The sequence below is a fragment of the Macaca thibetana genome, chromosome 11 (genome assembly GCF_024542745.1).
Source record: "Macaca thibetana thibetana isolate TM-01 chromosome 11, ASM2454274v1, whole genome shotgun sequence".
NCBI lineage: Eukaryota > Metazoa > Chordata > Mammalia > Primates > Cercopithecidae > Macaca > Macaca thibetana.
In genome coordinates, this window is record NC_065588.1 from 22,645,506 (window position 1) to 22,667,606 (window position 22,101).

Here is a 22,101-nt window from a genome sequence, read left to right on the forward strand (position 1 = left end):
TAATACATAAAACAATCCAAAGAATGTGACATTTTATTTTTTGAGATGGAGTCTCCCTCTGTCACCTACGCTGGAGTGCAGTGGCATGATCTCGGCTTACTGCAACCTCCATCTCTAGGGTTCAAGTGATCCTGCTGCCTCAGCCTCCCAAGTATTTAGGACCACAGACGTGTGCTAACACGCCCAGATAATTTTTGTATTTTTGGTAGAGAGAGGGTTTCACCATGCTGCCCAGGCTGGTCTCAAATTCCCGAGCTCAAGCGATCTGCCCGCCTTGGCCTCCCAAAATGCTGGGATTACAGGTGTAAGTGACCATGCCCAGTCAGAATGTGATACTTTAAATCAAAATAATATAATATTGGAACCATTAGAATAATCACATGTATTTAACTAAAAATAAACCAAACTGAAAATGTAACTCATACACCATTTGAAAGCACTTATATGTGTATGTCCATGACCTTTTGGGAAATAATCCATTAATAACTGAGAATTTCTACATGTGAGCTGAAAAAATACTCTAAACTGGGAGGAAAGGCAGAGAATGGGTGAGCTGGTAGTTACAATACCCAAAAGACATTCTGTAATAAGAATTACTCTTTTCTTCCCTGGGCCTGGATTCTTACATTTCTTGCACAGTTAGCATGAACTGGCAGGTAAAATAAACCCCAAAATGCAGTTAGTTTTTTTTTTTAAGTAGTGACACTTTAAATACAGCTCTCTACTTAAACTTATTTAAGTAAACTTCACTTGTTCTCCCAGACTCTATAGCTTACTCAGAGTACATGGAAGCAAGAAAATAAAATCAAAATGTTTTTCTTTTCCTTTTTTTTTTTTGAGACAGAGTCTCATTCTGTCGCCCAGGCTGGAGTGCAGTGGCACGATCTCAGCTCACTGCAACCTCCACCTACCGGTTTCAAGCAATTCTCCTGTCTCAGACTCCCGAGTAGCTGGGACTACAGGCGCCTGCCACCAGGCCTGGCTAATTTTTCTATTTTTAGTAGAGACAGGGTTTCACCTTGTTGGTCAGGCTGGTCTCAAAACTCCTGACCTCAAGTGATCCACCCGCCTCAAAGTGGCTTCCCAAAGTGTTGGGATTACAGGCGTGAGCCACTGCATCCAGCCCAAAATGTTTTTCAGTAAGCAGAAGATATCCAGTAATAAAATATATTCCTGAAACCATGTTTCGAACTATTAGATCAGTGGGTGCCATCTATTAAAATATTTGAGTCAATGGTCCATAGAAACACAGGTAACTGGCCTTGGGTCACAAGGTTGATGTCAGGTATGTTAACTCGGTACTTCCTTGCATTTTCCAAATAATTCAAGTTCCTTAACACAAAGATGTAGAATTTGGCATAGTCTTCAAGATCCCAATACATTAAACTGGCATCAGTCTGAATTTTTCTTTAAGTACTGTACACAAATACCACAATGGAGAAAACATTTTATATTGACCACAAAAATAAGAAACAGGGGGGAAAAAAAACTAAAGAAGGGAAAAAAAAGAGAAAACCAGTGCTTAAAAGATGTATTTGCCCAGTTTTAGAGTTAAATGATCCTGACTTGCACTGTTTTTCTGAAATCTCATTCAAGGTCCAGAGAATTCTAGTCTTCTCTGAAATAAACTCAAATGACATCAAACTACAGGGCATAAACTTTTAAAAAAATTTTTAAAATAGTAATGCTCTGTATCCTCAAAAATAGTCATTATTTACAATGTTTTGGTCCAATAACTTCAAAGCATTTTACCCTTCTTTTTTTCTTTTCTTTCTTTTTTTTTTTTTTTTGAGACAGAGCTTCGCTCTTGTCGCCCAGGCTGGAGTGCAATGGAGTGATCTTGGCTCACTGCAACCTCCACCTCCCGGGTTCAAGCAATTCTCTGCCTCAGCTTCCTGAGTAGCTGGGATTACAGGCGCCTGCCACCATGCTCAGCCAATTTTTGTATTTTTAGTATTTTATAGGTGTGAGCCACCGTGCCCGGCCACCCTTCTTTTTATAGCTGTCAATACAAGCCTCACAAAGAGGTCACTGGATGTGACAATTTAAAATTTTCAAAAATATATACGTCTATATGCCAAATAAGAATACTAATATAACTTCAGGTTCAATGTATGTTGATTGAGCATCTAGTCAACGAGAGATATAAGAACACATTCCATATGGAAAGTTCCCACTATTTATCATGCTTATTTTAGACACAGAAAAATCACCAGAGTATTTCTGATCCAAGGGCCTGAATCCAGTAGGACTTTGATGCCTACTTGCTTTTAATTATGTTCCTATGTTTTAAAGAAGTAACCTACTATTCCTACTCATTTGCTTAAACAGAACAAATAGCTACATAAAAGAAACTGAGGGACCAGATGTTAGTTTGTCTGTCTGTTTTTCAATTCTTAGCTACTCTAGACTACTCTAGACAAAGTCTACAATTACTTTGTAGCCCATGCTGGATTCCACCACCAATGACAGAGTGGAATCCCAGCACAGTGCTGGGATCTGGGTTCTGTGTCTCCTAAATGCTGCCTGGGCAGGCTGGAGGGGACAGGTGGCCATGGTCAAAGACAGTCCCAGTGTGTTCAAGTTACACAATGAACTCTCAGAAATAACAGCTCCAGTCGCCTGCTCAGGAAGAGGGTCTCTGACCCATGGACTCATCTGGTTCCCTCTGCTACTTATCTGTTCCTATGACACCCACAGGGCTTACACAGGTCTTGTTGTGTTGCCCAGGCTGTTGCCCAGGTCTGGCTATGTTGCCCTGGGCTCAAGCGATCCTCCTTGCCTCGGCCTCCTGAGTAGCTGGGACTACAGCCACATGTTACTGTGCCCAGCTTTACCATTATATTTTTTAAAATATCTGTTTTAAGAAAAATGAAAATAAGCAATCTATAAAGAGCTACTGCTAATGAAAAGAACTCACATCTTAAACTAATGGCCATAATGGTCAATTTATAAAAATGTTTATCTCCCCTGGGTCAAAGAAAAGTTATTTAAGGATTTCCTTAAAGTGATATTGTGACCAAAAATAAATTAAGATTTGTTTTTTACAGAAAAGTAACTAAAATACACTTAGTTTATTTATAATTAAGATCACTACAAATATATTAAAGTAACATGCTAGTTTATACTTTCTTTTCATTTCTCTTTTCAGATAGATTTGGCTTTAAAAAATCATGAAAATCAATTTTAATAACCACAATTTAAATAAAGGAAACATTGAAACTTTTTAAGAACATACCAGGATTGTGGATGCGATCCAAAAGCTTCACAGAACGTGCACTAACTACACCCCCAACGTGTACAAGGAATCCAGGAGGAAATGCCGTCAAGGTGAAAAATGGAAATTCCTAGTGGAAAGAATAGGGGAAAAATAAACTTACCGTGTGTAAAGTGTAAAAAATTTGCTGATTAAAAAGCTTGTCATAAGCAAATGTATTACATCCCTTGAAATAAAAGGCCACCCATTCTACATTACACATGCTTTGTAATTAAAAATTTTATTAAATGTTTAGAGTTTCAAATCCATTTCCCCATATATACAATGTTATACAGAATCCAAAGACCCATTTCGTCAGTTCTCAATGAGGAAAAAAAAAGTGTTCTTTCAATTTAAGATATTTAAAACATACTCCTCCTTCCTCTGAATCTCCAACTCTGATGGAACTTCTCAATGAGATGAGGGAACTGCCCTATCACTCTACCCCATTATCTGTTTCTCAGTGGTATAGACACCCCCTTCACATGAACACCCAGTATAAGACACTGGTAAAGACTCTAAAAACCTGGGGCCAAGAGATCTAAATGAAAGTGGGACCAACGGAGGGTAAGTGAGAGGCTAAGCAGTGTGGGTTAAGAGAAAGAGGATAGGGGCAAATATCAAGTTGAGGTGGTTAAAGAATCATTGCCTGAGGTTACTCTATCAACACCAATGTGGCAGGAACAAATACAAGAGCATAAAGGTACATTAAGGAAAGGTGACAGGTACATAGATAACAGGAAGGCAATAAAACTCCACAAGTTCTTGCACGCTTTATTCTCTCCTTCTCTCTTAAAGACATAAAATTCATCAACTTAGAGACAAAGAGAAACACAAGAAAGAGAAATGAAAAAGCCGAGAAAGGAAATTCATTGAAATAGCACCCAATAAGAAAACAGAGCTCCTGTGGAAACATGGAGGCCCCTCACATTATACAAATTGGATGCAAGTAAGGATAACTTGATGTTTGACCTGTCTGGCTGCAAGATTAATGTGGCTCACTTAACTGGAATCACTTACCAGTAGCCTCAGCTATTTAGAACATAATTGAGCATAATTGAGAAAAATAAGCAAAACGGGGCTCTCAACAGTCAAAAGAACTGTTACCGTCTCAAGCACTAACGCTCATATATTTATTCATAGGAGACTCCCACAGATCATATTCATACTATATTATAGTAGTTATAAATTTTTATCTTAAGAACAAACAATTCTAAAATTTATCATGATCTTATTTTCAAGACCACCGCAGATTAAATGCAACAAATAAAAGTTGGTAAAGAGATACAGAATACCACCAGAAGCAGGCACATTAAAAGCAGCAAGAATTATTCACTGGCTGCTTCAAGCATGGAAAATACAAACTCACAAAAGCATGATCACAAAGCACAGCAACTTGGAATCATTTAGCACAAAAGCAATCAGTCCTGTGCAACTCAGTAACCCATGAAGGTTGAGCATAAAAAAACATGTACACACACACACATATTTAGAAATAAATTCAGTTCAAATTTAGAAGTAATCTTTAAACAAGAGAAAGAAAAATCTAGGCTACGTAAGAAAAGCGTAAAAAACTACTCTATGGAAGTGGTTAGGTTTGGCCCAGCAGACAGGTAGAGGGAAGATAAGGAAGAGGATGGAAGGAGAGTACGTCACTTATAATAAATGTATTATAATATGTTTAGTCAAAATGCATCCTTATTTCCATATAAACTTCTTTTTCTGTCCTCCAAGTTTTCTTCCTGGAAATCTAATAAAAACTGTGCAAACTAGAAGATTACCTCATAATGAATTCATATTTATTGTTAAGAAATTTGAATGTAAATGAAGTTTTGAGTCATAAAAATACTTGAATGGATTTATTGTTAGGCACAGCACACACAGGGGTAATTATACAATAATATAAGTGTTAAGAAAGAAGTTGGGAAAACAGTTTGGTAGTCACTGAGCAAGTCCATTTGAATTTTATAAATGTGAGTTTTAAATGAGAAATGTATAGGTAAGCTTATATTATTAATAATGTAGTTAGGTTCAGTGTTAGGATCACTTACATTTTAATACTTCCTCAAAATATCTGAGGCATGTGGTGGTCTCACAGAATAAAAAATCACTTTATATGTAATCTTTCTACTTAAATCTTTCAAATATCTAGACAAGAGATACTGAAAGTAACATTTTTGTAAGCTAAATGGAAGACAGTACTTCCTTTTCCCTTCTAAAGAAATTAAATAGGTACATTATATATTAGAAAACATTTTCATATAAGATTTTATATAAGTATGAATAAATGAACCTAAATGACTTTTCAATTCAGGGTTCATTCTCCCCAAAGTTCTTTGTTTGGGGTAAAGAAATGAGGGGAAGCATCGTAGTGGAGCTGGTCAGAAAGAAACACACAGGGCAATGGCTGCCCAAAGAGGCCACAACTCACTCTCCACCTTACATGTCCCCAATTCACTTACTCGGCACACCAATTCATTCTAAAACACAAAATTAAACCTATAATAAATAAAAAATCTCATTGTTATTTAACCAAAACTCTGTCTTCATACAATTCTTATTAGAAGAGCTACTGCTGAAATCTATAGCAGATTGTTAAGTACCTATCATCACCACCATAACTAGCAACTACTGTCAAGTACTTCCAAGTGCCAGGCCCTGTAGTCTGTGCTTTATAACCCTTCCCATATGAGGGAAGTACTATTATCTCCATTTTTTATATGAAAAACTGAACTCAAGAGGGCCTTGTATTCCTAGATTCTTTGTGAGCAACAAACTTTATCATCTGGTTTCACTGTCATTTAGAGTTAAGGATTTGATTTTATTACACCTGATGAATTTATAGATTTTTCTTCTGTTTAAAAGAATAGTTTTCGCTGGGCACAGTGGCTCACGCCTGTAATCCCAGCACTTTGGGAGGCTGAGGTGCGTGGATCACCTGAGGTCAGGAGTTCAAGAACAGCCTGGTCAACATAGTGAAACCCTGTCTCTACTAAAAATACAAAAATTAGCCAGGCATGGTGGCAGATGCCTGTAATCCCAGCTACTCGAGAGGCTGAAGCAGGAGAATTGCTTGAATCCTGGAGGCAGAGGTTGCAGTGAGCCAAGATCACGCCATTGCCCTCCAGCCTGGGCAAGAAGAGCAAAACTTCGTCTCAATTAAAAAAAAAAAAAAAAAAGAATAGCTTCCTGAAGATCAGCCCAAGCACATCCTGCTTTCAATGCCTAGATGTGAATTTCAGGAACTGCAGAAGAAATTTCTTCAGAAAGTCTTCATATTTAAAGTAGCTTTCCCTGTGGTACCTAGATAAAGTTACATGCTGATGATCTGACATAAGCCAAGGGCAGGCAGCATAAAGATATTTAATAGTGTGTGCTCAAAGACAGGTTAGTTGAAAAATCATGAGATCACAATGGGAGTATTCTTTTAAAAAGAGATTTAAATAGGATTTTTCTTAGGAGATATTTAAATAGTTTATTCTTTAAATCAAATACTCTTTTTATTATTGCAAAAGACTAAACTTTCTAGATATAAAATCAATAACAGATTTCTACCATGATTTATTGTACAATTTTACCCTCACTTCTAAAAAGATCAAAATTCTTCAAGAGTTTACCTTATATCAATGTTTCCCAAAATGCATTCCTCACTAACAGGTATTTTAAAAGGAAAGTTCTAATAAAATGTACTTGGGAAATCCTAGGTTAAACTAAGTTAACTAGGTTTCTTGACTGAAGGAACTAAAAAAGTACTCCCATATTTTCTCACAGGTAAAATAAAAGTCTTATTGAAAAACATCTGGCAGAGCACAGTGGCTCATGCCTCTAATCCCAGCACTCTAAGAGGCTGAGATGGGAGGATCACTTGAGCCCAGAAGTTCGAAACCAGCCTGGGCATCATAAAGACAGCCTCTCTCCTAATTAAGTAATTAAATATCTATTTACTTTACATCAAAAAATTCATAGGTGGAAGTTAAATCTAAACAAAACTTTTATCTCTATTTCTCATCTACCAAAAACCCGGCAATGCTTCTGTGAGAATAAAGAATAACACTTTTAATTTTGATAACTACTACTTGAATAATCCGTAAAAGAGATTGGGCAAATAAAGTTTCTCTTTCCTCAAGGAAAAAAAAAAAAAAAGCCATATAATTTATTAAGGGTTGTTTACCAAGAGATAGAAATGAATATGAAACATCATATAAGTAGATCATGTCAGTGACATAATCTAGTTTTCAGGTTAGCAGAATTAAGTCATATCTGAACACATATGGGGAGAATTCTTCATACTTCTTGTTTTTCCCAAAACAAAAGCCATACTAATGGCAGTCACAAGTGAATAGGAAAGCCAAAGATGATAATGCTTTTGCTGCTTACTTTGTACACAAGGTAGAGAAGTAGTTTCATAAACCTAAGTAACTGCTACTTCGAGGTTAGACGATGTAGATGTACTGCCAACTCAGGACTGACAAAGTTGTAAATGAAACTATAGTTCTCTACACCTTTGCTGTTAACTCCATGAAGATTATTTAGTAATCTATGTCCAATGAATAAATGTGTCCAAAATTTTAAGAATGTTTAAATGCATATTTGAAAACACAAATTTTATCCAAACCAAATTCAAAATGGTTTTCATTGCTTAATATTGTTTTCCCTTAAAGTGAGATGGTTTTTAAAGATTCTTGGTACAGACAGTAAAGTCACAGGCACAACATACAAGTAAAATCTTATTATATAGAATTTCAAGGGAACCTGCATTTTTCTGTTACTGTGAATTCCGGAATGGTAATTTGATTATAAGCAAGCATATTCCTATTGTGAAAAACTCTGTAGAGAACATAATAATGGAACAGGGAAAAAGATAAGAGCATTCTGGCCAAAAAAAATGGTAAGTGAATGCACACACACACCTTCACTCTGACCCTCTTCAATGTTTTCAGTCTTTTGTTACATTTGGTTTTAATAGTTGATTTGAATGTTTAGGTGGGCCTTTTGGTGGCAGTTGTAGGTTTGCCTGCAAGGTGCAAGAGTAGCTGGAAGGTAACTGCTGCTTGATAGAGCATGAAGCAAAAAATGAGCTAAAGCCTCATCATTGCTTAGTTCAGCTCTGCTCTCTCCAGCCTTGTCTAAGTAAACAGTGCATACACAGATACTGTCAGCATAAGGAGGGAAAAGTCTAGAAAACAAATTGTACCAACCTCTAGAGGAGAAATAGTTTAGTTTTATGAAATGTATCCTTTTACAGGTATTTACTCTTTCACCTTTTTTCCCCCAAATGCTAGTGTAATATAGAACATGTAAAAGAAAATTCTGTGAATGCTTATAGCTTCCAAATCAGACATAATGAAAGCTATAGAACTATGTCTTAAAATTATTGACATGACATATATAACATGCACCATATTAGTTAGTAGAAAAAAGAACATGAGCCTCACAGTGCTATTAAATTTAAAAAGAAAAAAAACTTTGCATTATGAAAAGACAAATGCTGTCAACATTTGCTAAAAGCTTAAATAAAACTTAAAAGACCAAGATTAAAACTAGAAAAGCTATCAATACAAGAAATAGGCTGTCACACATTTTTCGGAAACATACCCGCCTTCTACAGAACCTATGAGGCGATCCTCCCTTAGCAATGAAGTTTATTAAAAAAAAAAAAGAGAGAGAGAAATCATCCAAAAACTGTAACTGCTTATTTTCCCAATCAACAAACATAGCTAAATATCAAACTTACAATAACTAAAATAGATGCATTATAATGAATAACCACATTATATTAATCTTTAGAAATACAGAATCTGTACATTTCTCATTCCTCAGAGATTGGCCAATGATAAAAGTAATCTCAGCAAACAAATGTATTTATATACTAAGGAACTATTTTTAATATAATAAAATGCTACTGGAATACTTTTTTCTGCAAAAATGTTTACCATCGCCTTTCGAATAATAAATGTAATGGAAAATTACTTCAGCATTCAATAGGTATTCTCAAAAATAGTATTTCTGATAAAAGATTAAATGACAAAACAAAAATTATTATTATGCAATTATTCCAAATCAAAGGTAATTATCCATAAACAAATTACTTTGACATCTTAAATCCATTTTGGACTTCAAAACTGCAATATTATAGATGTGTAACTAAAACAGTTCATGAAAACATGTAAGTACATGGAAGCATAAGATAACAAAGTCATATTAACAGTGTAAGAATAAAGAATATCAAGTGAATCTTACCCTTTGTTCCAAAGCTGATTGAGTCTGTTGTCTTAAAAGAGCTTTAAAGGGCCCCCCTTCTTTTCCAGCACTACCACTTCCCATTCCTACAGAACATCAGTACATAAATAACAACCAAAAAAAAACAACTATAGAAACAAAGTTTAATTGCATTCATCTTCATAAACATCATGAGTTGAAATGTGATAAAATGATCGAAACATTTAAAGCACTGGGGATGACAACTAAAGCACATATTTTACTCTACTTTTATTCACAAAGTTTTCTTTAGATGCAAGATGTCAGAGCCCTAGGGACCCCAGCTAGTTTTGGACTTAATTTTTTCTGAAAATTATAAGAAAAATTATGTTAAGGTGATGAAACTTTCCATAATATTCCATTTTAAAAGCTGAGTCTTTTAATTAATTAAAATAATCAAGATAATAACAATTACTATGCTAACAATTTAGGAATACTAAAAAATGAGAAATATAATATGTCTGATTAAATGTAAATATAGAGACAAAAGCACTACTTGTGCTCACTTAAAATATTCCAAAATTCTCTAAAAAACATAAAATTTAGGTGATTTTGAAATATAGTCAAATCTATTTTCTTATAACTTCCCATTTCTAAACATATCATGACAAAACAGTATTAATTTCATACTTGTCAATACTCATTCACAAAAATCAACATAAACTTTTTTTAAATAAACAAAAAACCACGGACATGTAATAGACACATCACAAATGTACATAGTTATGAATGAAAGAAGTACCTTTCCCAAGCTCTTAGATATATTTTTTATGGCTTCATTTTAAGTTTCTTTCCCTACCTTATTTTATTGTTCTGACCATGCCAATAGATCAACTATGGTCAAAGAATCACAGAAAGCAGGGGACAGGTAAGAAGCCAGTGCTCTACAGACTAGAGTTAATCCCATCTCTTTCAAAACTGAAGATGCATACAGCCAAATTTACTACAATGACTTAAAAAGAAACTAACTTTTACATTTTTAGCTGTTCTTGGATAAGGAAACAAAGGTTAGCATATGTATAGTCCCATTCTGTTCTTAAAAAAAAAAAAAAAAAAAAAAGATTTTTCTTATAGTAATCTGAACATTATTTTTAGAGACTATACAATACTAAACATAGAAATGAAACTAAGATCTTTATATGAAGCATATTAAAAGCCAGAAAATAAAATGTAAATTTGTAGTGATAAGTGAAATATCAGAAAATATATCAGAAAAATTTAATAATTAATGCGACAGAAAAAAAAAGATAATGAAAGAATACCACCAAAATGAGACTTAAACTGATTCAAACAGAATAATTTACTAATGTAACCAACTGGTTTAGCAACATGATGATACAGGTCCAATGTGAATGGAGTTGGTATGAAGAGAAAGAAAGTAAAGCATCTAAAACAGAAACTGTAGTAATAAGAATCTAATAATATTAGAAATACCCAGATCTATGTCCTCAGACATATAATCTTTTAATATATAAAATAATTTGGCAGAATATTCATGATTAGCCATCAAGTAATCCTCAATTATATCCTTATAATTCCAATTATTTAACTGTCTACCAGTAATAAAAATAATACAAAGGCATCTTGTATAAAATATCCAATAATTCTTTACAGCATGAAAAATAAAGGGATTAAAAAGCTGACATAATGTGATCCTACCAGAAGCAGCCAGGAACAGCTCTTCACTGAAAGAAACACTTTTCCTCAGAACTGGGCTGACAAGGCTAGAATGATGAGGGGTAAGGCTAGATTCCGAGAGGAGGAGACAGGACTTTTTAAGATGAAGGGAACCACAAGAGAGAGAGGGGGAGCTGGGACACAGGTAAATCCTAGGTCCCTGTGGGTAAGGTGCTGTGGAGGAAAGTAGCAGAGAAAAGATGCAGATTCAGAAGATGATCAAAAAATGCAAGCTAAGGAAAGCAATGATGAGGCAAAATATAACAATAAAAATGAACTTTAAAATGTACAGACAAATTACACTAAGCAAATGAAAAGTCACTAGCAAGACCATCTATCCCACATAATGTAAATAAAAGGCATAGTCTAAAACTTAACAAAACCTTTACAAACTTCACATTCACTAAAATTTTTTAAATCACTAACTTAGGATTTTATGTGATTCTAATAACTTTTAATTGACGTCTTCAAAATACTTAACTTGCCTGCCCTTTTTGGCTCAAGAATTTGTCAGATTAAAATATACCACATTTTCAAATGTTTAGAGCCAGACTTGCTGCCTAAAATATAAACACTTATTTAAAGTTATAAAGGTGCAGTACTTCAAATGTTACTAACTTTAGATAGCATTTATGGGCACTTTAATTGAATACCCATAAAAAATATTCAGTACTGGATTAGGTAAACAGTTGTCAGTATTAATTTTAATATTAACTTCTTTCTGTCCAGTTTTGAGATACATATTAATGCTTTTCTTTTTCCTCTAAAATGTTTAATACTTTACTCTGATCATAGTATTATTTGCATTTACCGAGATTTGAGTACCCTAAGGGTCAAACACCCTCTGTAAAAACTATACATAGTTAAAAGACTGGCTAAAAATATTAGCTAAAATCAGGTATCAAATCAATATTCTAACACTAGTAAATCTAAAATTCCACTATTAAATACTTGGGAAAAAATATAAAAATAAAACCTTGTAAATGTCAAAATTAGTATCTAGAGAAATAAATATAAAAGTTTTTAAAAGAGACCTACCAGAAAAAGATAATGTAGCTTGAACTACAAACAGGAAAAAAAAAAAAAAAAAAAAAAAAAATTCTGTCTAAATGTCATTTATTCTACTTTTGGATTCCCAAATAAATTATAATCAGCTTATGTCTGTCCATTATTTCTCAAGACACTGATTCTGATATAGGTAAATTAGAAGGCAGAAAATCATGAAATACAGGCTGAAATTTTAGTTTTAGAACTTTTATAACAATCACAATTTTTCCATTTGAAGTCTCCATGAGATAGGAGTGTTCCTCAGGACAATTCAGAGAGATTCAGGGACTCACAATATAAGGCCAAGGGGCTGAAAATTGCTAATGTTATATAAATAAGCTATTGAAGTAATAAATAATTTTAGGAAAAACAAAACTATTTAGAAGCAGCTTATAAATACAGGAATACATGCGAATAACACCCCATTTGTAAATAAAAATTTTTAAACTAAAAATTTGGAACCAGAAGATAAAATATGAAAAGTTCTTTAGGCTTGGCCTTTTTGGTGAATTTAAAAAAAAAAAAAAAAGAAAAAAGAAACAGAAAGACCAAGGAAATGCTTTCCAAATTGTATCTATGGTATGGCAAAAAAATAAAAAATAATAATAATAATAAATAAATAAAAGCTTGGAATATGCAGTCAGTGGACCACAGTCTCAAAAATATTTTTTAAACTTATTACTCAAATAGTAATGTAAGTCTTTGTCTTGATTGTCATGAATTTTAAGGCCAGAGTCTTTTACGCTTTATCTGAAAAAAAAAAATCTTTTTTCACTACAGTGTGGATGGTTCAGTTTTTACGGCATAAACCTGGTAAGGTGCCAAATTCCAAAGCATATATTACTATCAAATAACTACATTATGTGTAGACATTATTCATAATTATCTAGAAAGATGAAGCTGTTATCTTCAAGAAAACAGGTGTTTATCTTTATATTTTATGACTTCATTTATAAAAACAGAAATTAAATCTACAGCCTTTTTAAAAAATGATCTTTCCTTAGAAGTAGCACTGCTTTGGATTTAGACTTCTTTTCCTTGTTTTCACAAAATCTAGGATTGTTTTATAAATTTCTAACATACAAATAGGGCTATTAAAAAATATTAATTAAAAATAACATAACTTTTTATCATCTGATGGGAAAACTGTCAGACAAAAATACTATTTATAAAAATTTCACACCATTAAGTTTTAAGTTTAATTTATTTTAAATTTTTCTAAACAATAATACTTTAATGATTTAAATAAGTTAATTCTATTCTAAGGTATAAGGAACTAATCTGATTTTTTCATCAACTTTTTATCATAAAACATTTTCATAAAAACCCAGAAATCATTCATCAAAATACAATAGAAAAGAAAAAGACATAAATTTAATAAACAGAAAAATTTAAGAATAAGTAAAAATGCTATTTTCTAACCTAGAAAGACTAGTAAAACCAAACATTTTAAATATCCAGTTAATAGATAGATGTACTCTAATACAACCATTTCAGTGGTTAAAAGTTTTTTCATAATAAAATCTTAGAATTATATTCATTAATAGGCAGAAATAATAAATTCAAAAATGCTTGTATGCAACTGATTACAATCTACTAGTGTTACTTTTTAGTCAAATGTTTTAAGATGTTAGTCCTCTTAATTTGAGCATAAAATAAAAAATGTCTATATGCCAAAATAAATCGTGGACTTTGATATCTACACTATGATTAAATCAATGAAATGTAGACAAGATAATTTCTGAATTATACAAAATTTTCATATTTTAATTGCAGTAACTGAAAATGGTCAGTATTCACATTTTCTTTTTAACTTAAGTGCCAAAAACAAGAGGAAAGATTTGGATGGAAAGCTAATAAGAAATAGAAACAAATTTTTTAAAAAAGAAAAAACAAAAGGTGGGTGGAAGCGCCTTACCAGTTTTGGGTGTCAAACTCAAATCTGTGTCAGAAGAAGAGGACTGTCGACTGTAGGACTTGGAAGGTGAAAAGGAATAGGTTTGGTTTTTCAGAGGGGTTGAGGGTCCTGATGAGTGAGTATTGGGATTGGGATCTTCATTGAAGGGAATCCTGCCAGAAGAAGGTGGAGAAATATTAAGTAATCATGTGCCAAAGGGCTTGACGGGTGGCAGCATGATCCAAACACCAGGAAAGAATTGGGACAGGGCCAGCAGTCATTTCTTACGTGTGGAGCTGGGAATGAGGCCAAAGACAACCAATTGCTGTTTAACCATTCATCACTCTCCAGATAAATATTATCTGCATTGAAACAGTTAATAAGCCAAGTGAAAAAGCAAAAAAGCATGAAATGACAGACTAAGGGGATAAAAAATATCAAAAGGAGAAATAAAAAGAATATATGACAAAATATTTTCAAATAATGCTGTAAGTTACAAAAGAAAAATGGTAACTACAAGCAGTGTGTGTAAATATTCATAATTGTTTTTATATTTGCACACACAGAGATATCCTCAAAATAAAAAATGTTTCCTTATCCTATAGCAGCAAGAGTGCCACAGCTAAAAACACAGCAGAGAGAAAAATGAATACAGCTACACAGAAACATTGCCTTTAATGCAGAATAGTTGCTTACCTGTTCTCCAATAGCTCTCTTCCACAGAATGAAATAGAACCTACTGTAGTAGGTTTTGTATATAAAGAAAATAAGCAAATTGGAAGCTTTGGCAGCTACTTCATTTAGAATCTAATCATCAATTTTATTTTTAAGCAAATGAAGAAATAATTATAAAATATGTATGGGAGGATTCGCCTCAAAACTCACAGTACACATACACAAAATAGCATTATTTGAGGATCTGTGGAAGAGACTTTGGAAGCTGGAAAAATACCTTCACTTCCATATAGTTAGAGACTCTGTGGCAGCTAAATACAGAAGTTCCTCACTGCAGCTGGATTTCGAGTAAGAAAAGGATGAAGCAAAGACTTGTGGTACCTGCCTACACTACCTGCCTGCCTGCCTCTGCAGCCACTCTGCCCGTGGCCTGCATCTCCCCAGCTCTGGAGTCTGAGCAGTCTCGTACCAGTATAGATGAGAGTGGGAACAGACACAGAGAAGTTCTGAGTAAGTCGTGAGCCAGTAGCAGTGTGAATTGGGCTGTTGTGAGTCGAGCGGCATCCATGGCTTGGAGGATGAACCAGCGGAGACCTGAGGGAATTTGCGGTCAAAGTGGAAGAAAAGAAAACAATACATACAACAGATTGCAGAGTTATGTTAAAATAATTTCAAAGGAGCTTTAGTTAGGGAAGAGAACTTATTTTTTTTAATCCCTAGCATGCAAAAAACAAGTTGAAATTGAAAAATAGCTCAATATTAATTTGTTAGGATATAGTCATAGTTTTAAAGTATCCGATTAATAAATTAATTGCGATTAATTTATTAATTGTGAATAAGAAAATGGCAAGCAGAATAGTCAATGAAATTAAGTGAGAACAAGACTAAGATCTGTATTTTAAGTTTCCTTAACATATTTGTTATTATTTTCATCACAACAGAACTCACTATGCACTATTTATGGGGAGGGACACCCACAAAAGTAAAAAATCAAATATGAAGTTCTTATATTACCTTTGAAACTGAGATATAAATTGCTGATATAATTAATTATATTTTCTATAAAGAAAGTTAAATAACTGTCTAGGTTACTAAGATGGGGTACTTAAGAATATGAGAGATGACGGCATAAAGAGAAATGAGTGAACTGAACGCATATATGCAGATAAACATATTCCAGTATTTCTATACACCAAATATATAGCTTAAAATCAGGTTACACTGGAAGCAAAACAAGGGGACCTTGCTTTTAAAGACACCTTCATAAAACAACGTCAATAACTTTGGCTCTCATACAGAATATATTATATAAACTATATTCCAAATCAAAATTTTCTAAGATATCAACTTACATCCTATAATAAACCATATCTATGTGTGTGTATATTTGGAGCAGTTATATGAGAATACATTGATATATAACATTTTAAATTTTTAAGAAAAAATTTGGCTAAAAGGATTACACTGAATGTTGTAAAAAGGTATATTACATAAATAAGAATCCTGAATTTAATATCAGCAATTATTTCATTGTGCAATGCCTTTGCTTACACACAATGAGGGAAACAGAACCATATGAATCATAAGTGAGTACACTCTGAAAAACTATCATCCCCACTTTAAAGGCAGGCCAAGAGCCCAACTTTACCTGACCTTTTTTTTCTTTTCCATTGCTATATTACTGACTGCCCAAGAACAATCCCCAATTCACAATTTGTCAAGGTTCAAACATGAGCTATCACTAATTGATCATAATAGTCCTTCCTAAGGTCTACAGACTACTTTCAGAAAATATTACTGATTCTACAATAGCAGAAATGTTTCTACTTTTGTTGCTAATAGAAATTAAAAGATATTTACTACAATGGATAAAAATCAAACAATTCATTGGTGATCTACTTTTACACAAAAAAATGGGTAAGGTTTTGTTTTTGTTTTTATTTCTCTGCTGAAGTGAGAAAAAGTGTAAGAATTCTCAAAAAGAATTTAAAAATCCAAGACTTAAAAATAAACAAAGCTATATTTATTATAATCAGTACTATACACAGGAGAATTTGTCTCTCAGCACTTTTCTTAAGTAAAGAAGCAATAACTCATACTTAAAAGCACTTTCTATCATCAAGAGAGTTAAGCTGGAAAACACCAAAGGGATTTATAGTGTGCATGACACTAAACATCTAAAAGAAAAAAACAAATTTAGGAAGTAGAACACACCATTAATATAGGTAACATAAAATGAAAAACTAAAATGAACAGTGTAAAATGTTCAAATTATGGCATCAAATTAAAATTCAAATGCACTGGAACATCACCATAATGTATTCTTGGAGTTTTCTAATTCGATCAGTGTCTCTGCATGAAAGGATGCCTCATAATAATAACCTGTGGTATTTATAATATTAATATTCCTTTCCAGTCAGTCAATAACATAATCTAGACAACCTTTTATCAAATTCCTGTCTAGAATTAACAATATTACATGATAATTAAATACCAGAATAGTTATAATCAGCTGAATCATAAAATAGGCTTTGAAATAGAACCCAAATTGCTTCATTATCAAAAATACAATGAAGCTAGTTGAAATAAAACAGCCTGAGTATTGAGGGTTTTTTCAAAATAACTTGACTTTATTAGTAAGATGCCTTTCAGAAAATCCTAAGGAAGGAACTTAGGTTCATCATGAGGCTACAACAAGATTAGAAAAGGAGAAGACACATACAATCCCAGAAGATTTACGCTAATAGAACTCTTCCTGAATGTATGCAAAACATATACCCCTGCTATCCTTATTTCTAAGAAAGCAACAGGTAATATAGCTTTCTCATTCTCTTTCAACTAAGTAACTTACTTAAATTGGCTTAAACTTTCACTTTAATTTGCTACTAAATATTTACTTAAATTTGCTACAGAGAGAGGGAAAAACAATCTGAATCCCTCAAAAAGCTAAACCTGCAATCTGACTCTACTGCTGGCAGCTGGCAATTCTTATCTTTCTAGGAGATATTTCAAATGGAATATAAAGCAAATTCATTCTTCAATTTATTTAAAACAATTATTTCATTTGCCAATGTGTTTCCAAATAAAATTATGCAGTATGTAACACTGTGCTTCCTCTTATGAATAAAATTCAACCCAAATGACTAAGAGCCAGCAGAAACAAAATGGCTAAACAAAAAGAATGCACTTAAGATGAAAATTTCATTTTAAAAAAGATTGTGAAAAAACATGTTTTTTCATACTACGATACCTTTCTATTCAACCCCTCCTGATTACTGCTGAACTGCGGAACATTTTAGGTTTCCTGACTATACAACTCTGACTCCCTGATTATCTAGGACAGGAGTCCGCACACTACAGACTGCAGGCCGAATGTGTCCTGCCATCTGTTTTGTAAGTAAGTTTTATTTGAACACAGTCACACTGTATTCATTTGCATACTGTTTATGTTTGCCTTTGTGCTACAATGGCAGTTATGAAGCAACATCGGCAAAAACTGAATTATTTACCTGTACATTTTGTCATTCACAGACAAAGTTTGCCAACCCCTGACTTAGAAGAATCTCTAGATGAGTGATCTTCAACCGAAGTTCTAAAGGCATTTAGGATGGAACAAATCTTCATTGTATAGGGTTGTCCCTTGCTTTGCAGAATAGTCTCTCTAGTCCCCAACAGGACCTAGCCCCCTAATCATTATGACAGAAAAATCTTGTTCCAAACATTCTGTATTGACAGTCACCACTATCATCATGCTGAAAATCTCTGCCTCTGACACAGTGATGACACACACAGGCCAAATCAAGTCAACAGAAGTGTTTTGCAGGATCACACATAGATTTTCTAAAATGTATGACTCTAAATTTCTTTAGATTAGGGATCAGCAAACTCCCTTTTTTGTAAATAAAGACAAGATATCATATGGGCAGACCCTAAAATATTGGCCTTTCCCAAAAAAAGTTTGCCAACCTTGGCTTTGCAGGCAGTAGTATACTCTATTTAATTACACTCGGTTAGTTTATTCATATAAATTCCCTGGCCTCTAGACATTTGAGTTTAAGACTTCCGCACAAATCAATTTTTCCTGCTTTATATACTATGTGGCCATTAATAAGTATAATTGGATTATCTGGTAGAGGGTTTTAAGCATTCCTCAGAAAATAAAGTGCCACAGAATGCATGAATATTCATTTTATGCTTCATATATGCAGTGTCTAAATATCTGGAATGTTTAATTTTATATTACTTAATTTGTTTCATAGTAAGATGGTATAGGTTGGGCACAGTGGCTCACACCTGTAAATCCCAGCATTTTGGGAGTTCAAGGCAGGTAGATCAGGAGTTTGAGACCAGCCTGGGCAACATGGCAAAATCCCATCTCTACTAAAAATACAAAAATTAGCTGGGCATGCAGGCGTGCCCTTGTAGTCCCAGCTACTCAGGAGGCTGAGGTGGGAGGATCACCTGAGCTTGGAAGGTCAAGGCTGCAGTGAGCCAAGACTGTGCCACTGAACTCCAGCCTGAGCAACAGAGCAAGACCCTGTCTCAAAAAATAAAAATACAAATAAATAAGATGGTATAAATAAAATATTAGGAATATTTAAATATTTTTAAGTTTTAAATTTTGACAGTCATTGCCAATAAAAATCATCACAGAGAAAATGTTGAACCACCCTACTAAAATGTTTCAAATCAAATGAAAAAGCATAGATAAAAGATAAAAATCTTAGCAAGAACAATTTCATTGATTCATACTTACTCCTTCATTTCTTTGGATGGGGAATTACATGCAGGAAGGAATGCTGCTGGGCTACTTAATTTATCCAGAGTACACGCCGTTCCTATGGCTCTCACCACTAACCCAGATTCGCCCTCCAGATCGAAACACTGTAAGTACCCCACAACTGCATTTCCTCTCATTTCAAGTACTTTCAAGCCAATCTTCCTCTGCAGTTCACCTACAAAAAGTGGGAAATCTCATTCTTGCTTCTCTTTACATTACATACTATAAGACTGGATATGGTAGTGGTAAAAAAAAAAAAAAAAAAAAAAAAAAAAAAAGTCCAAGAAAATCACAGATTTTCAGAACTTGAAGTAAACTTAAAAGATAATCTGGTTTAGCTTCTACGGAATACAGAACATAATTCTATTATAATATAGCATAATTATAAAATATAATATATACTTATACAGCACAAATATATAGAACAAAAACAAATATACATATTTACTATATAAATAGAACATTGATACTTTGTGTGAAACATATGTATGCATATATATTCATGCATATACATATATAACTCTTAATATAAATATAAACTTTAAATAAAATGGTAAACAAGTTTTTCAAAGAAAAATTTAAAAAGGGAAGGAGGTCAGAGTGGCAGGGAAAGTGGTCAAATGGGTAGAGGGAACTACACTACCCAGGGAAGAACTGTGAAAAGGCAACATTTGAACAGAAAGTATGAGAGACAGAAGAAGGTGATTTGCTTAAGCTCTGACAAATAAATGGTAGAGGGAGGAAAACTAGAATCCAGGTTCCCATTCAGGGTTCCTTCCTGAACCCCCCTTGTTCAGTGCTCTTTCCACTACACTACCTCATCAACACAATTTCCTTTTACTACAAGCTTCTGATTTGCATTTCCACTTGTTAAAAGAAGGCAATGCAAGTGTGTTCAGGAAGGCTGGGTCGGGGAAGGCATTCAGTCACTGCTAATTCATACCCTTCATTGTAAAAGTTGAGGTAGCATGGCAAAGGAAAGTGAAAAATTTAAGAGTATTAAATCAGTCAGTAATAAAGTTTTTTTTTTTAAATACCTGACATTAATGAAATGAGTCTCTGTCTGGCCTCATTTGATGCCCTTGGTGTGCGAATTCGATCAATCCACTGATATTCTGGGTCTTCATTGACCACAAGTTCTTCTACAAATCCATGAATTATCACAGCTCTATAGCACTTTGGAATAGATGTTGCTGTTAAAACAAATTATTATGCTTCTGTTTATCAAAAGGTAAAACTCAGTTTTTAAAAACTGTTCATCTCAGTTTTCTGACCTTTAGATACATAAGAACATCTTTTACTGTAATATTCTCAATGTAATTATAATAATACTTCCAATCAGTCTTCTAAGATCTATTTCATTTTTAGAAATAATTATTTTCTTTCATGGAGCCTCTCACCTTTCTCACGTAAGCAAAGTAAATATAAATTGTATTTGTATAAATTGGAAAACAGCTATAGACGACCTTAAACAGAATTCAATACAAAGTTTAAAAAATCAAAATTTAGGTCAGCTAGCTAATTATTACATAAATACGTAGAAAGCAGATAATGAATTTTTTTAAATCTTCAATTATTCAAAGCCCTTTGTGAAAGCACTTCTGTACACCACATAGCACAGTTTCAAAAATCAAACCACTACCTTTCTGACATAACCTGAGGAGTCAAGTTCAGATTCAAAAAGGAGAGAACCTGAATACATCTGTACCAAATTAGCCTCTTAAAATAAACATTAGTGCACTGAAGCTAAGTCAGCTAGTTAGGGATTTCAATCCTACTATTGCAGGCTGGCTGTGAGTCACCAAGATCTGCCCATTTCAGACCCATATATTTCATGGAGTTCCCTAGACCCAATAACCATAGAAGCCTGTGTATTTTGGGACAGCACCACAGTGCTTAGCCGTAGTGTTCTGCTCCTTTCTTTCAGTGTCCTATACTACAGTAAAATGTCACTGGATTTTTCTAATAAAACTTTCTATAAATGTTCAAAAACTAGATACCATTTATACTCAAATCAGAACTACTGTAACTATTCTAGAAAATTAACAATTTTCTCTTTGGCATTAAAACCAAGTATAATACCCTTTCTACTTGCCTTCTGAAATGCTAACTTGATTTCTCATATTTAACAGTTAGTTAATTACATTTCCTGTTGAGTAACAGAATGTGTTTACTTACTGCAAAAGAATTTGACTCCACATGATGACTGCCTAAATCGATTTAAATCATTGAAGAGGTCTACTTTGACAACTACATTGATTTCCCCACGGATACCTATAAATTTAAAAAGAAAATCAAGTTTCTACCTTAAGAAAGTAATGTACAATTAAATAATGAAGCAAATTACTGCTAAATAATGATTTTAAAATACAATGATTTAACTTACAATTTTTTGAACTTTACCAGGGTGCAAAACCATTCTGTTTTTCACTTTCAGTCCAGAATTCAATGAATTACATGAGATGTTCAATACTTTATTTAAAAACTAGTCTTTGTTTTAGTTGATTCTGT

General features: G+C 33.4%; 1 protein-coding gene across 16 annotated transcripts in view; it reads right to left on the bottom strand.

Moving 5' to 3' along the window:
- The window catches only part of C2CD5 (C2 calcium dependent domain containing 5), a 94,969-nt gene that overhangs the window by 53,213 nt on the left and 19,655 nt on the right, over nucleotides 1–22,101 (bottom strand). For 4 of the 16 annotated variants that reach the window (XM_050750104.1, XM_050750101.1, XM_050750098.1 and 1 more), the window contains exons 5-10: nucleotides 21,769–21,864; nucleotides 20,628–20,783; nucleotides 19,567–19,765; nucleotides 14,157–14,308; nucleotides 9,497–9,582; nucleotides 3,239–3,347 (exon numbers count right to left, since the gene is read on the bottom strand). In XM_050750104.1, coding sequence (XP_050606061.1) covers nucleotides 3,239–3,347; nucleotides 9,497–9,582; nucleotides 14,157–14,308; nucleotides 19,567–19,765; nucleotides 20,628–20,783; nucleotides 21,769–21,864 — 798 coding nt within the window. Of the gene's footprint in view, nucleotides 1–3,238; nucleotides 3,348–8,851; nucleotides 8,885–9,496; nucleotides 9,583–11,173; nucleotides 11,366–14,156; nucleotides 14,309–15,279; nucleotides 15,405–19,566; nucleotides 19,766–20,627; nucleotides 20,784–21,768; nucleotides 21,865–22,101 lie in introns of those variants that run through there. The other 12 variants (XM_050750100.1, XM_050750099.1, XM_050750103.1 and 9 more) reach the window with 6 other exon arrangements.